This window comes from Canis aureus, chromosome 4 (assembly GCF_053574225.1).
Source record: "Canis aureus isolate CA01 chromosome 4, VMU_Caureus_v.1.0, whole genome shotgun sequence".
Classification (NCBI taxonomy): Eukaryota; Metazoa; Chordata; class Mammalia; order Carnivora; family Canidae; genus Canis; species Canis aureus.
In genome coordinates this window covers 52,282,967-52,303,874 of record NC_135614.1, presented here as the reverse complement: position 1 = coordinate 52,303,874, position 20,908 = coordinate 52,282,967, and the positions used below count along the sequence as shown (strand labels likewise).

At 49.4% G+C, this 20,908-nt stretch overlaps 1 protein-coding gene across 2 annotated transcripts in view; it reads right to left on the bottom strand.

Moving 5' to 3' along the window:
• Positions 1-912: 912 nt before the first annotated feature.
• The window catches only part of CCNJL (cyclin J like), a 56,024-nt gene continuing 36,028 nt past the window's right edge, over positions 913-20,908 (bottom strand). For both annotated transcript variants that reach the window (XM_077895667.1, XM_077895666.1), the window contains exons 4-6: positions 6,890-7,192; positions 5,107-5,266; positions 913-3,068 (exon numbers count right to left, since the gene is read on the bottom strand). In XM_077895667.1, the coding sequence (XP_077751793.1) occupies positions 2,636-3,068; positions 5,107-5,266; positions 6,890-7,192 (896 nt within the window). In that variant the 3' untranslated portion in view covers positions 913-2,635. The remainder of the gene's footprint in view (positions 3,069-5,106; positions 5,267-6,889; positions 7,193-20,908) is intronic.

The following is a 20,908-nucleotide window of genomic DNA, read 5'->3' as shown; positions in this document are numbered from 1 at the left end:
ACATTTTAACATTCTTGAAAAAAGAATGCAATATTTAATCAGCAGTATCTTAAGCACTGTGCCAGTTTCCCTGGCAAGGAAAATTCTTTAATTCTTACAGGTACATAAAATAATGGTGCATCCTGAAGTAGACTTTACGTTTGGTTTTGACGTGCATTATGTTGCTTAACCCTCATGAGAACCCCTATGAAGCAAGTGTTAGCAACCCCATTTTAACAGGTGAGAAGACTGAGGCTCAGAGCAGTTGAGTCAACTGCCTCCTGACAACTAGTAAGTGGTTGTGGTGAATCTTACATGGTAGCTTGGCTAGGCTGTGTATACAGTTTAATCAAACACTAGTCCAGATGTTGCTGTGAAGGCATTTTGTAGATGCAATGAACATTTATGATCAGCAGGCCTTAAATAAAGGAGACTACTTTCCACATTGGGGGTGGGGAGGGGGTTCTCATGCAGTCAGGTGAAGGCTGTAAGAGCAAAAACAGGTTCCCTGGAGGAGTTTTGCCCCCAAAGCATGTAACAGAAGTCCTGAGTTTCTGGCTTACCCTAGATTTTGGACTCAGTTGAAACATCCAACTCTTACCTGAATTTCCAGCCTGTTGGCCTGCCCTACAAATTCCTAACCTGTCAGCCCCAACCCTGTGAGCCAATTCCTTAAAATAGATCTCTGGCTACCGATAGAATGGGTTCTGTTTCTGTGGAGAGAGAACCTTGAACAGTGGTAGAACTGGGCTGTCGAGCCTTACTGCTGCTGCGGGTGTCGCCAGCGAGGCCCAGCTCCGGCTCAGAGAGCAGCACCCAGCTCCCCTGGAGCCAGTGTTGTGTTGTCCAGCCCCACACAACCTCTGGGCAGGAGCAGAAGACACCCATGGGGCTAGCTGAGAGGACAAGGCCAAGAAGAGAACAGAGACCAAGAGCAGGTGATATGTTTATTGCAGGATGCCTTTTTCTGGGTGCTGGGCTGGCTGTGAGGTTCTACGGTGGGGGTCCCCCTCACAAGCCCCAGTCCCAGAATAGACAGACACATTAACTTGGAATCCAAACTAGTCTCACATAAATAGAAGGTTGGCAAAGGAAAAAAAGAGATAAGCAACAAATGAACGTGTGGTTTTTCCACACTCGTGCGACAAAGTGGCAGTAGCACCTCATCCACGTCACCTCTTCTTAATTCTGCTTCCATGTTGAAGCTTTCATTTGCTCTGAAAATCACCTTCGGATCCAATTCAGCAGCCGCCTTCCTGGCAGTCCCCGAGCCAGTCTCCTGGACTGGCAAATCAGCCAAGAAAATCAAGATGGTTCTTCTTCAAACAAACAAAAAAATGCTTCTATGGTTCTTTGCACCTCCCAGTTCTGATGGGTGAACAATGTGTCCCCCTGACCCCGAACCAACCAAAAAAATACAACGAGCACAAGCCACAAGTCAGCATAAAAACATATTGCACATGGATACAAGAGTCTTCCTGAGAGCCCTTTCGCTGCGGGTACCCAAATACTGGCTTTCGATCCAACCAATCACATGCCCCATCAGTGGTTGTGACATGTACCCACGTACATGCCCTGCTCCCCAAATCCAGCTGGCAGAGAGCAAATATTCTACATTTTTAGCCTTCCCTATTAGCCAAACTCAAAGCCAAGGCTAGGTTTAACCTCATGCACCATAAGCACGCTGTGGAGGGAGGGAGGGAGGTGGGGGTCGTTAGTTATAAACCTTTGTCTCCCTTTCAACCACCTTTTCCTCTGGGTGGTTGCTGAAGTTCGAAGGTGAACATGGCATCCAAGACATGTAATCTTCTGGAACTAAGAGCCTGGAAAGTGGCTCTTCCCAATCATATGCTTTTGAGAACAAAACTGTTGTCACAAGCTGGGTTCAAACTTACAGCCCTTGTGTGGGACAGGCAGTGTGGCAATCGACGTTTTTGTTTTTGTTTTTTTTTCTCCTAAGGAATTTTCAAGTATCACAAAATCCCTGATACAGTATGTAAACAAGATATCTTACTGAACAGAAAGCTAGGTCACTTCAGGAAGCAGCAGCATGTGAAATATCTAAAAGGCCAAATAAGGTCTTAGGTTTGACAACAAAGGCAAGACAGCCACCCACCCCACGCCTCGGAGGGCAGACACTCAGGCATACGCACGCACGCAGGCTCCGCTGGAGGGAGCCAGGGAAAGAGCACCCAATACAGCATCTGCTGGGGGTCCTGAGAACACATCAGGCAGTCCCTTCTTTTTTCAGTGTAGCTGCCGCTGGCAAGGAATAAAGATGTCTCTAATGCTAAAAACCAAACACGTGCATGGGCCGGTGGTCTGCATCCAGTTTCCAGTCTCCTGGCATCTGTTTTCCCAGGTCTTTCTCAATCACCGGGCCTCTCCTCCAGAGGATGGTGGCTGAGCCAGTCCTCCTGCACCCCAGCTACACACGTGGAAGACATTTTTCAGAATTCTCTCAGGGGAGGGGTGTCATTGACTTTTGCTCTGGGTCAGCTTTATTTAAAAAGAACATGAACCCTGTGTCCAAGGTCAACGAGGTTCTGTGGGGATGGCCTCCCCACTGCCTCACTCGGCTGAGCTCCCCTCACCTGTGTCCTCTTCCTCTGCCCAGGTGAGTCTCCAAGACCTCCCTGTGTGGCCCGGAGGTGCCCTATCTGTCGAAACAGCCTGTGGGGAACGCGTGGCTTCCGCTGAAGTAGCTGCTTCCGTAGGCGGTGGCAAGGCAGTGCCTGGGCTCCGCCGTGATGGCCATCTGCACGCTGAGGGGCGCGGGGAGGGACATGGGACACACGTCCAGGGGCTGGAGAGTGGGGTACAGGGTGTGGAGGGATAAGCCAGAGCCTCCCGAGAGCAGGCTCCCGGAGCGGTGGGCCTGCAGCGAGTCCCGATAGGCCAAGCAGAGGTCCTGCACGGGGGTCTGGGTCTGGAACTGGGCGAGGGCTGGCGTCGTTGCTGGCTGGCTGAGGGTGGGGTAGGTGGGCGGCTGGAACAGCACCTGGGTGGGCGCAGGGCTTCTGCTGGGCACCATTGTCAGGGACTGACTTTTGACCGCGACGGCGTCCTTGAAGACGTTGTCATAAGCTCTGAAAGGAAAGGACCTGGGTGAGACTTGCGGTCAAAGGCCATAGCAGGAGACCCCTGAGGTTGCCCCTAAGTGGGATTTGAGATCTGGGTGTCAGGACCTCAGGGCTGGTCCAGCCCATGCTCTCTGCCTACAGCACTGCCCCTGCTGCTCTCTCACTGGACTGAGACCGCAGATCCAGGCTTGGGTCTGGATCCCACGCCTGGATCTGCTTCCTATGGAAACCCTTTCTGGCCCCTCGAGTCTAGCCTAGCTGTTCTTCAAGCCGCTACACTGCACCATCTCAGGGGTCAACCTCCCAGATGATAATTTCTGGGTTATCTCCCAGCCTCTCGTGCCAAGCGCAAGCTCCAGGGGGGAGGGGCCCTCTGCTCTTGCTCATCACTGCATCCCCAGCACCCAACACAGGGCCTGGCACTTAGGTGAGCACAGTCTCTGCCTTCAAGGCACCTCTAAACAGATTTAAGCAAGCCACCCGGGGGGCCTAAGTGTCACCTTCTGAAAACGGGACAACAGGTTTACTTCCATCCAAAAAACAAAAAAAAAAGCTTCCCATAAAGCTTTTTTTTCCAAAGATTTTATTTATTTATTTATTCATGAGCGACAGAGAAAGAGAGAGAGAGCGAGAGAGAGAGAGAGTGAGGCACAGACACGCAGAGGGAGAAGCAGGTTCCATGCAGGGAGCCTGATGTTGGACTTGATCCCAGGACTCCAGGATCAGGTCCTGGGCTGAAGGTGGCGCTGAACCGCTGAGCCACTGGGGCTGCCCCCATAAAGCTTTCTGAAATAACAAATCCATTCATCCATTAGAGGCTTAGGTTCAGACAGGAGGACACTGAGGCTGTGCCTCTGAGACGGCGGCCAGCCCGGAGCCACCACCACGGTGAAGAGGCAGGACTGGTGGCTAAGAATCTGGGGGCACCTATCTGCATTCAGATCAGACCATATATGCCCTAGTTTTAGGCACCTTCAATAAACACGGCTTTTATTTATTCATTTATTTATTTTTTCAATTTTTAAAAAATGTATTTAAATTCAATTAATGAACATATAATTTATTACTGGTTTCCGAGATAGAGGTCAGTGATCCATCAGTCTTATACAGCAAACGCAGATTTAAAACAAGGCCCAGGGAGCAGGGCGGGTAATGAGACAAAGGCAGCTAGCCACAGGCAAAGCCTCCCACACAGGGAGGCAGCTTTCCAAAGGGGCCGCCCCGTGGTGAGGAGGGCTGGCATCTAGAAGATGCTGCCACCTGTTGGGTGGAAGAGGGACAGGGTGCAGCCAGCCTGGAGTTCTCTGTCCCCTCTGTCTCCTCCCTGTGGTCACCGCTGAACACCTTCATGGTGTTGGGTCCTGCTGCCCTTATGCACCTTCTCTGATACACTCAACATGTCCTCACCAAGATTCCCAGGGACCCCTGCAAGGAGGCTGTGGCTTCTTATGTTAAGCCACTTTGGGCTTAGCTGGCTAAGAGGTCAGCTTTGTGGCCGTGTCTGAGAAAAGCAGCTTAGGGGTGCCTGGGTGGCTCGGCAGCTGAGAGTATGCCTTCGGCTCAGGGTGTGATCCTGGAGTTCTGGGATCGAGTCGCACATTGGACTCCCTGCAGAGAGCCTGCTTCTCCCTTTGCCTGTGTCTCTGCCTCTCTATGTCCCTCATGAGTAAATAGGTAAAATCTTTAAAAAAGAAAGAGAGAGAGAAAAGTAGCTTATGAGTGTAATCACTCAGTGTAATCATCCATAGGACTGATACAATGGGACTCAGAGCAGACAGCCCAGATTGTCAGAAGGGTACGCACATAGCCTCTCTCCTCTCCAACCCCTTGACCTTAAAATTGCAAACCCAAAAGCTGCCCAAAATAGGAAGGACCAACTCTGCAAACCTCACTTCTATCAGGAGTCGTCATGGCTGACTTTACGTGACACGCTATCCGGAGGAAACACCATGACCCTTCAACCCTGAAAAATTGCCTAAGGTGGGTCTCCAGAGCAAGTGTCTCGATATTTTAGAAACACAGAAAGATTAGGGACGCAACTTACACCAGCAGGATTTCAATGCACGTGCTGAGATGTTCCAGAGAGTAATTTGAGATCCTCTGTAGGTCTCTGGTCCAGTAGGGAGAAAGCTGAAGGCAGATCCTAGAGGCCCCAACACAGGCTGCAGCAACCACAGAAGGCTGGAATTTGTAGAAAATATGATCTGAAAGAGAACCATAGGAGTCGGCATCATAAAGCCTCGCTCTAGGGTCCCAATGCCCCTCCTGCCCTGCACCTCCTGAGAACTGGCAGACAAAGGATTAGGTTCAAGGTTGTTCATTACTGCCACACACGCACAGATGAAAAATCAGAAACAGCGTGAAGTTCCACTCCTGAATCTTAAACACCTTGGTGCTCAGTCTGGGATTTCTAGTGCCAGTCTAATGATTTTCAAAATTTCACCCAGAGCTTCCAGGGAGCTGCAAGGGGCTCGCTGATGGGCTAGGAACAGCACCACAAAACACATGTCCTTTCTTGGGCTGTTAGGGGGAATGACACACCATTGCAGTGGCTTCTGTTTCGGGTGATGACTACAGGCTACTTACTAATAGTAACAAAGCTTGGCCTACAGTCGGCACGTAATAAAAATCTGTTGAATGAATGAATGATGAATGCATGGTCACAAGCATCTGATATTCCCAACTAAAACTAGCACTGAACTTATGTTTACGGAGGACCTTCCGTCAGGTCCCCCACCCCCTGCTTTTCTGACATATGACTGGCAAATAGAAATGATATATATTTAAGGTGTACACCGTGATGTTTCAGTATGTGTGTATGTTGTGAAATGAATCTCAATGTCCTACAAAGATGTCCAGCAACACAGCAAAGCTGGCACTACTTGTGTGCAAAGGCAAATTGTTCAAATTCCCATGATTTTCGTGAATGACGCTGGTTATCAGTGTATTATCTATCGTTCCATCTTACATTGCTCATGATTTCTGATGACTTCAACGTTTGCCTGTTAAAGCAGGAGTCAAGCAGGGTGGCGTTATGGTTATGGGCACCGTCACCAACTCAGACTCCTCAGATTCAAATCTTAGCAATGACCTCGGGTACTTCAAGTTACTTCAGCTCTTGAGCATCCGTTAAGGAAACGGATTTGTAAAATGAAAATAACAGAAGTGATTTGCATGTGGAGTCATTGTGAAATTCAAATGACATCATATACCCATACCCAAAGAACTAAAATAAGGTGGCTGGTGCATGTAAATGCTCAATTAATGCTTGATATCATAATTGATGATTGTCTTGTTACTCGGGACCATTTTGGTTTGTGGTGAGTTATCGGGTGGTTGCATCGATGCTATTTCTGACCTTGTATTTTACCTAATACCTAGATTTTAAGACAGTGGGAAGACGGGGATTCAAATAAAGTCCCAAACTTTAAAAGGGTAACTTTATTGCTAAACTTTATTACTAAAACATAACCCCTGCCCCACCCTATCTGTATGATAGCTTTTCTGGGACAACCTACTGGCAAATCTGTCCTATTTAGATCATTTGCAATGGACCAAGTTACTGTAAGAAAAATCAGCAGGTGATTAGTAAGTTTGTAGGGTGCCAACTGTAGTACATAAGCTGCCAACTGTCTTTTACATAGTATTGGCAACACACTGGGAAAATTGTTGCCCCTCCTTTGTGTATGCCCTGCAAAGTGGCAGTGCTCTGGGTGGACGGGCCCTGGTCCATAGGGACTCCGTGGGTGGACGTGTCTGTCAGTGCCAAGTGATCCCAGCCCTGTGTGGGTGGGGAAGGGGTAACAGGCCCCGCTGTCAGGCCTCACCTCGCAGGGTGACCTCTAGGAAGTAGTGGGCATACTCCTTGAGGCACTCTTTGGTCTTGCGGGGGCAGGCGGTGGGCCAGCTGTGGCAGTGGTGGTCCTTCTGGCTGACGGAGGCCAAGAGGTAGTAATCCAGGAAATGGGCGGGCGTGGGCAGGCAGAGGTTCCAGCCGAACGCCTCCAGGAGCAGCAGCTCCGTGTTAAGCAGCTCCTTCTTGGTGAGGGTGAAGTTCTGGCCGCTCAGGATCCTCGTACTGTTTATCTGCTCCAGCTTGGGTACATGGTCTTCCCTGTCCTCGAACTTACCTGGGGGAGAAGCAGAGGTTATTAGAAGACGGCACTTCGCCAGGGGGGAAAGGCCCATCTTAAAATGCCTGGACAGTGTTGGCAGGGAGGACAGAAAGCCAAAAGGCCCCACTGCCAAGGGGACTAACTGCCTACATTCTGGATCTGACTCACCTGGGCTTGAATCTCCAAGCCATCACTTCCAGCTGTGTGATCGTGCACAGGTGTCTCACCCTTTCTGTGCCTCAGTGCTTATACCTGTAAAACGGAACCTAAACCTCATAAGGTTTTTGTCAGAGACGACAAGAGAATGCATATCCGATATCCAGGCCAGCATGTACAACATAGAAGGTGTTTAACGGCAGTCAGCGACAGCAGTGGGGGCCTGGGGAATATGGGAGCCCTCTCCCCAACCCTCTCCCCCTCTCTGGCCCTCCCTGATTCAATCTCAAGACTGGTCAGGGGTCAGACAGCCAGAGTCAGAATGATCTTGCAAATTTGATCCTGTCCCCCCACATGTAGAAAAGCCCTACAATGGCTCCCCACTGCCCTCAGCACTGGGTTTAAACCCCATCAACAGGCTGTTAGCTTGGATTCCCTCAGAAACAGTTTGCTTGGGAGGTGAGCCAAGGAAAGACTGGTAAGTGGGAGAAGGCAGGAAAGGGAGGAAAACCAAGAAGGGAACATTATCTTGAAGTTATCCATACCCCCACGTGCACTGCAGCATTAATTACAACAGACAAGACAGGGAAATAACCCCAGTGTCCACTGAGAGATGAAAGGATAAAGAAGAGATGGTATTTATATACAACAGAATAATATTCAGCCGTATGAAGAAGGACATCCTGCCATTCGCAACAACATGGATAAACCTTGAGGGCATTACGCTCAGTGAAAAAAACCAGGCAGAAAAAGACAAATGCTGTATGATCCCTCTTACATGTGGAATCTAAAAAAGCCGAACTCATAGACACAAAGAACAGACTGGTAGTTACCAGAGACAGGGGTGGGTGACACTTGTGAAGGTGGTCAAAAGTACAAACTTCCAGGGGCACCTGGTGGCTCAGTCGGTTAGGTGTCTGCCTTTGGCTCAGGTCATAGACTTGAGGTCCTAGGATCCAGCCCCAGGTCGGGCTCCCTGCTCTGCAGGGAGTCTGCTTCTCCCTCTCCCTCTGCCTCCCTCCCCACTCATGCTCTCTGTCTCTCTTTCAAATAAATACAATCTTTAAAAAAAAGGCACAAACTTCCAGCTATAAATTGGTCCCGAGATGTAATGTACAGCATGGTGACTGTAGTTAACAACATATTCTACATCTGACAGCTGCTGAATGAGTAGACCTTAGTTCTCATCACTAGAAAAAATATAGTAAAGGTGATGGATGTTAACTAAACTTACTGTGATGATCATTTAACAGTATGTACATGTATCAAATGATTTTTATACACTTTATTATCTTTAGATTTTATTTATTTACTCACGAGAAACACAGAGAGAGAGGCAGAGACATAGGCAGAGGGAGAAGCAGACTCCCTGCGGGGAACCCGATGCAGGACTCGATCTCGGGACTCCAGGATCACGACCTGAGCCACAGGCAGATGCTCAGCTACTGAGTCACCCAGGCATCCCAATTTTTATATACTTTAAACTAATATATGTCAATTATATCTCAATAACACTGGGTCTATGTGTATGTCTTCCGAGGTGAGGCCACAGGAGGCCTTGCAACTTCCACCCTCCTCCCTCAGAGTGCCATGCTGGACCACCATGTAAGGGAGCAGATCTAGCCTGGTGGAGGTGGAGAGGCCATAAGGAGAAGAGAGGTGCCCAGGCTACAGCCAGCACCAACTCTCAGCCACATGAATGAGACCGTCCCAGACCCTCCAGCAGCTGTATGAATGAGCACAGGTGAAGCCAGCAGAGGAAATGCCATGCAACCCACATCACTGTTGTTTTAGATCACCAAGCTTGGGCAGGATTCATTTGGCAGGAATAGATAACTGGGATATATTCGTATCAATGGTCGTGGCAAAAAGATGTGAAACCCCACAAATAGGCACATCAAACAGTGCCACGGAAGGCACTGGAGGAAAAATGAATAAATACTGGAAGGTCCTGGAAGTAAACCACATGACATAGAGCCACACAGAGCAAGACACAAAAATTAAACTGAGCCTTCATCATCCCACTCATGGGTCAAGGGAACTGAGGTTTATATTTATTTACTTATATTTTATTTATACAGCAAACCGTGGCAGTCACCAGTGGTGGATAGCTCCAGTGGCTGCCCCCACTGTGGGAGGGTCTGCAGGTGGGGCAGCTATGGGCCTCCCAGCCATCACCCACACGCACACCTGGCTGTGGCCTCCATCTCTACACTTCTCTGAAGGCCCCTTGCCCCCCTGGCCCACGAGCCTTCATCTACGCAGCCCTCTGCATGGAGCACCCTTCCCCTTCGCTCCACCAACCTTTCCCTCTCTCTCATCCCAAAGTCCCTGTGCCTTGGAAGCCTCCTCCCACTGCAGTCCCCGTGCTGTGTGACTCCACATCACATGGTGAGTCCTGCGGCCGGCCTCAGAGTGGTCACCTGTAGCCTCTGAGCCCAACCCCACAAGAAGCAGAAACTGCTGAGTGAGTACTAGGAGAGACAGTGTGCAGCCCAGCTGAGCTCAGAAAGCATGCATCTGTCTGTCTGCGCCGATGAAAAGAACGGCAAGGCGTCCACACACCTGTGCACAACGGTGAACACCCCGCGACCCAGTTCCCATCAGACTTCTGCCCTTCTTAGGAGGGATAAGGAAGTAACCACTTCAGGCTGCCTTGCAGCAGATACAATGCATTCCTCAGGAAGGCCTCCAAAAATGTCAGAGAAATGAAACTTGGACTCTGGGAAGCCAGCCTCCATCTTCTCCTCGAGCCTTAAAGAGCCCACTAAGTGGGCAAAGATGGTGTGACATGAAGCTCTGGTCTTTGATGGGTAGGAGCTGAGCAGAAAAAACGGTGAGGAGTGCAGACTGATGGCTGACCAGCCCCACACACTTAGGGTAGGCCTAGACCCTCTCCTTCCAGAGCCCTGCCCACCAGGGCCTAAGCCTGCATGGCACCACCTCCAGGGCATACACCTTCTCTTGTCTTGCATGCATGGGCTACTCAGGCAGGAAAGGCATGGGCGATGCCGCCCAAGGGTGAAGAGTCTCTTGTATGGCTGGAAATCCTGTGGCGGGGCCTGGCCGATGGAGCCTTGCCAGGCCCCCACACCCTCCCTAAGCCCAGGACTGCTCCCCAAGCTGGGAGTGCTCATCCCTTCACTCACCTCATCATGTGTCCCCCAGCGCTCAGTTCAGAGGTCACTGGATGTCATCAAGGCATTTCTCACGCTCAGACTGCTTAATATCCAACAACTCAGTATTAATGGCTAGCACCTGACCCACAGGTCATCAATAGATCTCAGGCTGTGAGGACAAGAATCACATCTGACCCATTTGCAGCTGTGCCCCCCAGTTCCCAGGACTGTGCCTGGTACACAGTAACTGCCCAATGAATATTCACTGAAAGAAGGATAGCACTCTCCTGATAGTTGAATCTTAGGCCATTTCAATTGTTCTCTGATGACCTCAGATGATCTGTAATCCCTAATTTTTTTCTTCAATGATCATATCTTTGTGCAAATTAAAAAGAAAGAAAAAACATTTTTGCAAGGTTGTGAAATTTTTCCTGAATCCTGTGCTGAACTAAGCCAACACTGTTCTCAGACACTGAGATACAAGTGGCTCTTTTCTTCCCCAGGGCAAAAGGTGGCATGGCGAAGGTCACTGCCCTGGCAAAAATGTGTGTCCTACTGGGAGGGGCAGTAAGAGCTGTCCACACCATTGCTGGCAGCCAGCAATCTATCCTAACTGGCAGATGTGCTCAGTGAGATTCGTCTCCTCTCTGGCCTCAGAGCTTTTCAGACCTTTCAGAGCTCTGCCTCCCCCAGCCACCAGGCCCAAGAGGATTACCCTCTAAGGGAAGGGGCCACGGATTACTAAGGAATCAGAATTCACCAGCTCCCCAGGCTGGGGAAGCTTCTGCAGGCCAGAGCCAGGCAGAGTGGGGTCTGAATCCTCAGTGAGTTTGCTCTGGACTAAAAGCGCTAAACCCTACAGGCTGTTTGTTCCCTCGTTAGGAAGAGGCCCCTGTGGAGATGAAATGGCCATGCAGAGAGCAATGTGCTTCAGTAGTGCCCGGCACACGGAAACGGACAGTGTCCTCACACTGGGCCGGGCACTGGATCCCCCAGGGAGGGTCTGTTCCGACCCCCAGGGGCTCAGAGAAAAAGCTCAGGAATTTTGTTCCACATCCAGGAGCGACCTTGGAGCACCTGCTCTTGACTGCTGGCCAGCGGACCCCAGCTTAGCGACTATCCCCAGCACGGTACATTTCGAGGCCAGAAAAGGTTTTATGAGTTTCCTGACATTGCACGCGCCTGGTAGACACTTCCTCCCCTCCTCCCGTGACCGTGAGCGGGGCCAGCCCTTTGTCCTCGGGGCTGCCGCTGCCACCAAGCGCAGCCACTCAGCTGCTTGCTCCTTATCAACAAACTGTATTGACACCAGATGCCTGGAAGTCTTCAGGCAGGTCCCCCGGGAGGTGTGGGGGACAGACGTTTGAGTCTTTCCAAGTCAGGCCAGAGCCACAGACTCAAAGACTCTCTTTTGACTCCTTCAATGTACGTTTTATTTGGAAAATGTTCAAATCCACAGAGGAGATGAAATGATGTTAACAGTAAACACAGATGACCCTTCAGCTAGATTCACCACTGCTGACTCTGAGCCACATTTGTTCTGTGTGTGTGTATGTGTGTGTGTGTGTGTGTGTGTGTACATACTGGTTTCGCTGGACCATTCTTAATTAAGATGCAGATGTGACGTGCCACCCCTGGACAGCATCCATCCCTGAAGCCATTTTCCTATATAATCATAATGCTATTACCAATCCTAAGAACATCAGCATTAATGCGATAATATTTCCTTTCCTTTTTTTCTTTTTCTTTTTTTCTTTTTTTTTAAAGTAGGCTCTACACTCAACGTGGAGCTTAAACTCACAACCCTGAGATCAAGGGCTGCACGCTCCACCGACTGAGCCAGCCAGGCGCCCCTGCAATAACATTTTCTAACATTCAATCCACATTGGACTTCCTCCCCAGGAATCCTCAAAATGTCTTTTATAACTTTTGTTTTTTTGGATCCAGATTCAAAGGCTCACACATGGTGTCTGTTATATCTCTTTAGTCCCATTCTTTGTTTTTCATGACACTGACTCTGGATGAATTGATGCCAGTTTTCTTCTAAAATGCCCCAATTCTGGGGGTGCTTGGCTGGCTCAGTTGGTGGAGCATGCAATTCTTGATCTTGGGGTCATAAGTTCTGCGTTGGGCCTAGAACTTAAAAAAAAAAAAAAAAAAAAAAAAAAAAAAGCCCCGGGACACTTGTGTCACTCAGTGGTTGAGTGTCTGCCTTTGGCTCAGGGTGTGATCCTTGGGGTCCTGGGATAGAGTCCCACATCAGGGTCCCCACGGAGAACCTGCTTCTCCCTCTGCCTGTGTCTCTGCCTCTCTCTGCATGTCTCATGAATAAATAAATAAAATCTTTTAAAAAATGCCCCGTATTCTGGATTGTCTCCTCACAATCAGACAATTTGAGTAAGGAAACTACAGAGGCAATGTTTTGTCCTTCTTACCGGATGACATCAGTTTGTCCCAGCATTAGCGATGCTACGTTTGATCGCTTGGTTAAGGTGGTGACCCCAGATCTCTCCATTTTAAAGGTACCACTTTCCTGCGAAATTAATAAGTAATCTGTGAGGTGACACCTTCAGACTGAATATCCTGTCTCCCAACAACCTTTAACTCAATGATTTGGCATCCACAAATGATTTTTCCCTGAATAAACAATTACTTAGGGGTTGAAAAAGAATTTTTCACAATTCTATCGTTCTATCTACATTTTTCTTTTTTGGATGTTCACACCGCCCCAAAGTGGTGAGAGTCATATTAACATACCTGTAAGATTAAAAAAAAAATCCTAACACCACTGAAGCACATACCCAGGGTCTGGAGTTCAGGCAGAGGCACATAAGCCCTGAATGTAGGGGTGGTGGTGAAGCCTGCAAATAATGCCCTTGAGGACCCTCTTGCACACCCGGATGACAGTTCCTCCTGGTACTCCCAGGGGCTGGTACACAACCAACCCAGTGAACCCCAGCAATCCCTGGGGTCACACAATTATTGGACTGACGACCACAAGTCCAACCAAGCAGCCTAACTCAACCACAGAGGCAGGACGCTGTCAATCCAGCAAGCCTCAGGGGGGGCTCTTGCAGACAGGCTTTTTTGGGTCCCTCTCTTTTTTAAATAGCATTTTTGTTTGTTGTGGTAAAATGCACATAACATAAAATTTATCATTTTAACCATACAGTTCAGTGGCATTCAGTACATTCACACTGTTGTGCAACAATCACCAGAACTCCTTTCATCTTGCAAAACTGAAACTGTATACCCATGAAACAGTAACTCACTGTCCCTGGCTCCCCCTCGGCTGGTAACCACCATTCTATTTTCTTTCTCTACGAACTGACTACTCTAGAGACTGGCTTTTCTTCTTCCACCTATGGTCCTAGCAAACAAGCCTTAAGCAGGCCAAACGGGATTCCTGACTTTTCTGAATTGGGGCCAAGAGAAACAATATTTTTTTAATTGCTTAAAAAATGTTTTATTTTGGAAAATTTAAAATATACAAAAAAAAAAAGAAAAGAAATTCTATAATGAACCCCTGATACATTACCCATCTCCAACAATCATCAACATTTATACTGCCTTTGGAAAAATTCCTAAACAAAAAGGTGCACGTAGGGGAGTAGAATTCTATAAAAAGCCAGTGCTGCCTCACCTGAAGTCCAGGCCCAGGGCTACTCACGTGCTCCTAAGCGGTTGCTTTACCGCTCCCCGTGACCTTCCCACAGTCAGACCTTCAGGCCCAGCAAGAGGCCTGTTTACAGACTCATTCAGGGTTACCTGCTGCCCATTCAGGAGCTATACTTAGGCTCTGATATGAGGCCACAATTTCTTGGCCAAGGAGAACCAGGTTTTAAAGCAACGGCTGGCACCTCTTCTTACCTAAAGAAATGCAATGCTTAAAAAAATTTTTTTTGGGTAGGCTTGAACTCACAACCCTGAGATCCAGACCTGAGCTGAGATCAAGATTCAGATGCTTAAGGGACTGAACCACCCAGGTGCCTTGAAATGCAATGCTTTTAAAAACAGGCAAAGCTACTGTTCCCCAAGAAGGGCCACTCTCCTATTTTAAAGCTCTCCCCCCATCTTGTCATCTGAGAACGAGAACAAAATCAGATTAGGAACTGAGACCCCCATGGCTGTCCCACAGCCCCCAGGAGCCCCCATCCTAATCTGTGAAGTGCAGATGAGGAGGAAAGAGAGGCAGGGCAGGGGCATAGAAAGTGGCTCCAGTGACTTCCCAGCCTTGCCTGGCCCTCAGGGGGCATCTGCCAGCTTCGGAGGGACAGTGGGAAGGGCTGGGCAGTTAGGGTTAGAGGGAGCCTGAGAGGCCAGAGGAAACTCTGGTGGAGAGCTTTCTCTCCAGGTACTTTGGCTCATTAGTTCCCGGCAGCGCCCGGCTGAATGCAGGCAGACCTTTCCGATGCTCATTCTTTCCTTCTCAGATTCTTCCTTCACTGGAGGGCAGAGAAGTGGCCACCAGGAGGGCAAATGTTTAATGTGAGCTGAGAAGATTTAAAGAGGGCTGAGAATTCTGTGACCTGGGGGAACCCAGATTCTGTGGGAGGTCCTGACGGGAAATAGGGTGAGAACGCCCTCCGCAAAAGCCTCAGTCAAGTTCAGGCTCAGGTGCTAGTGTTCCATCCTTAACTCTGTGATACACACATATACATTCTGTGATTTCAGGCCATCACCTGGAAACCCATACCTCCAAGGATGGTAGACAGGCTCAGGACACAGCACAGGTAACGTGACTGGCACCGGGCCTCAGGTGCAGAGAGCACCCTGTAAATGGCAGCAGCTGCTGCTCTATGGATTACAGAACACAGTATTTATCCTTTGCTCCCCAAACCTGGGATATTCTTCTAAAGTCCTGTTAATTAGGTACAGATGAACCAAAGCTGGTAGCCAGTGCTACGTTTTCTTACAGGCTCTGATAAAGGGGTAGAAACAAGCTCAATAAAAGGTTCCCCCACCCAATGCCACCGGCCGGGCTGTGCTGGACGCTGGAGTGGCTCCAGTCTCCTTCCTCTGGACTATGACCTTGAACTCCACTCTGGGGCTGCAGGTTCCAAGGTTCATGTAAGGGGAGGCAAAGGGGAGTATGGGTCCACAGCCTTTCTGGATGGGTCCTCCCCAAAGGGGGTGGGGCACTTCCAGGTCACTGAGCTAGTCAGCAAGAGGCAGGATGTGCACACACCAGGGTGTGAGCTCTGGGAACATAGGGACTCCCACGTTTGCACCGCCTGCCAGGTTCCACCACAGAATAGCTGGCATCAAGAAACACAGGCAGCCCCCGTGGAGGGGAAGTCTCCCTGTGGCTGCCCTCTCAGCCCATTCTGGTAACAAGCCTGGAGGCTGGGAGTGTCTCCCACTTGGAATCAGAAGCTCAGAAGGATTGAGTGAGTTGCTCCAATCACCCAGGGGTAAGAGACAAAGGAAAACTGGAAATATGCCTATTTGCTCCATGAGGGTAGGGGTCAACTGTGCTTTGTAGAATATCACAGAACCCCTCCACCCAGCACAGCATCTGGCATAAACTGGTTAAAGATTAGTTTTTTTAAATGATAAATAAATGGCTCCGAAGTCCAGAGCATCTCAGAGAGTTGTGGGTGCAGGGATTCCCGTGGACGTGGGTATGAGGTCGGCTGTGCCCCTCCCCACCCAATGGCCCTGTTCTCCACACACACTCATCTTCATCCTCCTCTCTGCTTATGCTAGTTAGCACTTTGATGCCTGAGCCTTTCCACTGAAGATCTGTAGGATCAACAGGACCTACTTTACCCCAATGATAGAGTGGGGATTCAAGAGTGTATCTATAAGGGGATGCCTTCTGTGATAAAGGACCACCCCCACCCCCCCATCCACCCAAACCAGCTTTTTCATTAAAAAAATTTGGCAGATGGGACACCTGGGTGACTCAGCAGTTGGGCGCCTGCCTTCAGCTCAGGTTGTGATCCTGGGATCCGGGATTGAGTCCCACATCAGGCTCCCTCCAAGGAGCTTGCTTCTCCCTCTGCCTATGTCTTTGCCTCTCTCTCTAGGTTTCTCATGAATAAAGAAATAAAATCTTGAAAAAAAAAAAAAGTTAAAAATTCTTTGGCGTTCTGTAGTTACTGGAGGCCAGACGGGGGCTTCCCACTGGTATCCCTAGGGGACACTGTTCATCTATCCAGCAGGCAGTGTCTTTCTGAGGAGCCATGGGAGACAGACTGTGAGCAATGTGACAGAGAAGCCAGGACACTACTCTGAAGACAGCACCCTCTCCAAGGCTGTTGTACTTGGCAATGCAGCACGGAGGGCAGAGGGCACTCTGATGACGACTCCCCTGGGGTTCTACAGAGGCGCAGCCACTTGCTGGCAGAGGGCTGGGCAGGTCTCAGAATCTTGGCCCCTGTGATGGTAACAACAGAGGTGGGACTGGCAAAGGTAGCGTGAGAACTCAGCATTCTGGAATGGTGCCCAGTGCTCTGCCAACACTGGACCTTGCTCTTCTTTGTGAAATTCTGTCGATTTGGGGCCAACTGTGCAATTGTAGTCACGGGGATGACAGGTTAGTTTCTGGATAGGATCTGATATGGGGGACACAGAAAGCTAGGGAGAGAGCACGAGAAGCCTTTAGCTAAAGACAGGGCATTGGTGCTCTTCCAGGGAGGGCAGAAGCTGTGAAGACCACAGGAGGTGAGGCAGCAGGGCGTGCCCCCCCACCCCGCCCCCACTCTGCCCTTAACGTGCTGCAGGGATCTAGAGGTTAGAAAACGTCCCAGAGAAAAACCCTCTGATCTTAGGGGCCAGCTGGGGAGACCTGACATGAAGGTGGATCTGGGACCTTCCCTGGGTGGGTCCCATCTTTCCTCAGGACACAAAGAAAGGTCTTTACGGGGTGGGTGTCTTACAGCCCCAAAGAGACGGCCTAAGTGGAAGCAGTGTCGACAGTCCCTGTCCCTGAAGAGGACTCATTCTGCAGATATACCTCCTATGCACTGAGCCTTGGAGATGGTGGAGCACAAACCGAGTCCCCCTCCACAGGTTGCCTTACAGTGTGTCCCTCCTCCCAGGGCCTAGCTCCCCCTCCCCCCGCTTTTTTAGACCTTATTTATTTGAGAGAGAGAGAGAGAGAGAGGGAGCACAAGCAGGGGGAGCGGCAGAGGGAGAGGGAGAAGCAGACTCCCTGCTCCCAGAGCAGGATGAGGGGGCTCGATCCCAGGACCTTGGGATCATAACCCGAGCTGAAGGCAGTGATTAAACTGACTGAGCCACCCAGGCGCCCCTCCTTCCTCTCTTAAAAGCAGGTTGCTCCACCGATGGCTGCACCTCTAGTCTGACACAGAGTAGGGAAGAATGAATCAATGAATGAGTGAATAATAAATGAATAAAAGTAAGCACATTTCTGACAGGCTGAGTCAATTCCTAAGTCCAACTTTGGAAACAGACAAGAGGTGAGGTTGTGGGTGGTTGTTTTCTTCGGGAGGAAATTGTAAAAATGCCTCCCAGGTCAGAGGTGGCATTTGGCCAGCCGAGTCACACATTGGCTTCCCTTCTGGCTTCTGACACAGGACTTCCCTGTCTCAGAATGGAGCAACTGGTACAATGACTTCACGCAGTGGCCCCTGGAAATCCTGGACTCCTTTGTGCTCTGCTTCATGAATAATTTCATTGCCTATCTAAAAGCAGGGGCTGCGGGGTGGGGGGCCCTTTCAGGTACACGGTGGGCATCTGGGGCCAGGGCTGAGCAAGTACTTCATGCGGAGGAATGGAGTCCTCTCTGATGACAGAGGTCACTGCCTTGTAGAATGCTCATCCCAGCTTGCCAGGGGCTGCTCTGGACCAGGCCTGATGGGGCCGCAGCTGCAGCAAGAGCAGAGAATGAATCCTTCTGGATGGCAGTGCTATAGGTGTGGACATCAGGGGTCCTGGCACCTCTGCTGGAGCAGGGAAAAGGAGGAGGTGGCCACTTCTTTCAAGGTTAGAAGGGGAGCGTCTTCCAAATCTGTAACTTGGTCCTAAAGACTGAGGTGTTCAACCAGGTCAGCTAACATGTGGTCTGCAGGCTCCGAAGAGAGAGCTGGGAGTCTCCTAGCAACCTCGCCAGCTGCTTGTCTGTCTTCCCTGGTGTGGCCAACGAAGGAAGCGATCCAGCTGTAGGACAAAGGCCACTGTGGTGTGGTGGCTGAGAGCAAGGACTCAGGGACACGGCTACCTGGATCCCCATTCACACTCCCTTGGGTAAGTCACCCACCTTACTGGGCCTCAGCTTTCTCCTCTAGCAAGTGGAGAAAATAATACTGCCTATTTTATAGGATTGTTCTGAGGATCAAATGAGTAAATCCATGCAAAGAACTCAGAAGACTGCCTGGCATATCAACAACCTATTAGCCATTCCGTGATCACTGGGGTCAGGCAAGGTCTGCCCTCCACCCCAAATTTTGATTACAGAAAAAAAAAATGTAGTAAGTTTGCAAGTAATTTTTATTTTATTCTTTTTTTTTTCTTTTTCTTTCTTTCTTTTTTTTTTAATTAAGTTGGCTCCACGTCCAATGCAGGGTTCAAACTCATGACTCTGCGATCAAGAGTTGTATGCTCTACTGACTTAGCCAGCCAGGCCCCCTTTATTTTATTCCTTTATTCCTTTCTCTATTTTCTAATTTTCTACAAGGAACTAATATCATTCTCCCACTGAAGAAAAACAGTTTAAAATTCTTAAAAGATGCCACTGATGGGAACCTAGAAGCCAGAATTGGCAGAGTAACTACCAAAGAAGGCTCCAGAACATGTGTGTCTGTCCTAGTCCAAGACTATCCCAGTGAGAATCTGCTTTACAAGTACTCACAAATCGGAGTGCCCTAGAAGAGTTCCAGGAACCCTAACACGTCAGTGACAAAGACGACACTTTTCCTGTCTAGACATTGAAATGCTTGTAATTAAAACAAAGACTCAGGAGGCAGGGAGAGGCAACAGATACTCCTTCAAGACAATCTCGAAAATCCAGGCAAAGACACCTAACCTAAAAATCATCTCTAATCTCACCACTTGGGGTATAATGGGCTGGCCTAGTTCCTCTCTGGATCTGAAAGTTTTAAAGGAACCAAAGCTGCCCTGCTGGTAGTATTACAAGTCTCACTGACTAGGTGGTGGGTGCCCAGTGAAGGGGAGGCTGCTGTGAACAGGGGAGCAAACTCCCTCCACCACTGAGAGCCGGGGCCTCCGAGGTGAGGCAAGGAAGACATATAATCTGGAAAACTCGGCAGTGGCTCTCCCTCAGGGGAAGGGGCCCTGGATGAATAAAAACTTGACAGCTCTGCCCTCCTCCACGTCAGCATTAACAAGAGAATGTGTATAAGGCAATCCTGGATGTAACAGGGGACAAAGTTCGGTCGGTAAGACACAAGGATTCAGAGAGGGTTCAAGGTTAAAATAAATGAAAAGAAAAGAAAGATGAAGGCCTAGCTCCCAGCACAAGCTGCAGATAAGTGTGAAGACCAGACAGGGTGCCTGACGTCAATGTCTTGGTCATTATCCCACGAAGAAGTGGGTCAGGCTATTCTCCTGAAAGTCAAGACACTGAGATTTTCATAGAAGCCACTAGCCCGTGCTTGGCACGTGCCCAGAGACCTGCTGGTGATCCCTGGCTGGGAGGCTCCTTCTTTAGAACATGCCTCCAGATCATAAGCAACATGAGGACGGGGACTTGATCGTTTCGTGCCCTGCTGTCTCCCAGGCTCAGTGCATATTAAGTACATGTGTGTGAAATGATTTGTCTTCAGTGGCAAGGCCTGTAGATATTCTTTCTGTTTGCTACTGCCTCCCCAGGTATATAGCTTCTGGTATACAGCAGAGGTCAAATCAAGGTCTTTTGAGTGACTCACCCATATGGGGTCAAGGTTAATTGCATCTTTAATTAACCCATGCATTTTAAGATTCCTCCCTTATTCTCACCAGCCACAAAACAAAACAAAACAAAACAAAAAACCCCCCAAAAACAAAAAACCCCCACTTGGATCCCAGAACTCCAGGCCCTGGACAAGTAGGCCTGAGCACTACAGTTGCTAAAGCAAACTACATTTCTGAGTTTCCGGCCCAGCCAGCTTCCTGACTGACGCGTCACACAAAATCCTTTCCCTGAAAATAGCTCTAAGCCTGCCAGTCTGCAGAGATGGGAAAAGGAAATGGAAAATCACCAAGTCCTTCCTCACTCACTGCACTGCAACATCAGAGCCCCAAGCCCGGATGTACTTGGTGTGGCCCTCATGTGACAGAACAGACCACTTTTTCCAGTCCACCCCAGGCTGTGTTGCGTGGCCACCACCAAAACGTCACTGATTAGAAGATGCACCATTGATGCTGCAGCAGCTTTCTGGAGGAAATAATCAATGACTGTCATATTAAGGGCACACATCAAATGGAAGACCCATGCCAATTTCTGAAATGTGAGACTGTGGCAGGGAGGAAATGGTAGTGCTCCCTCCTA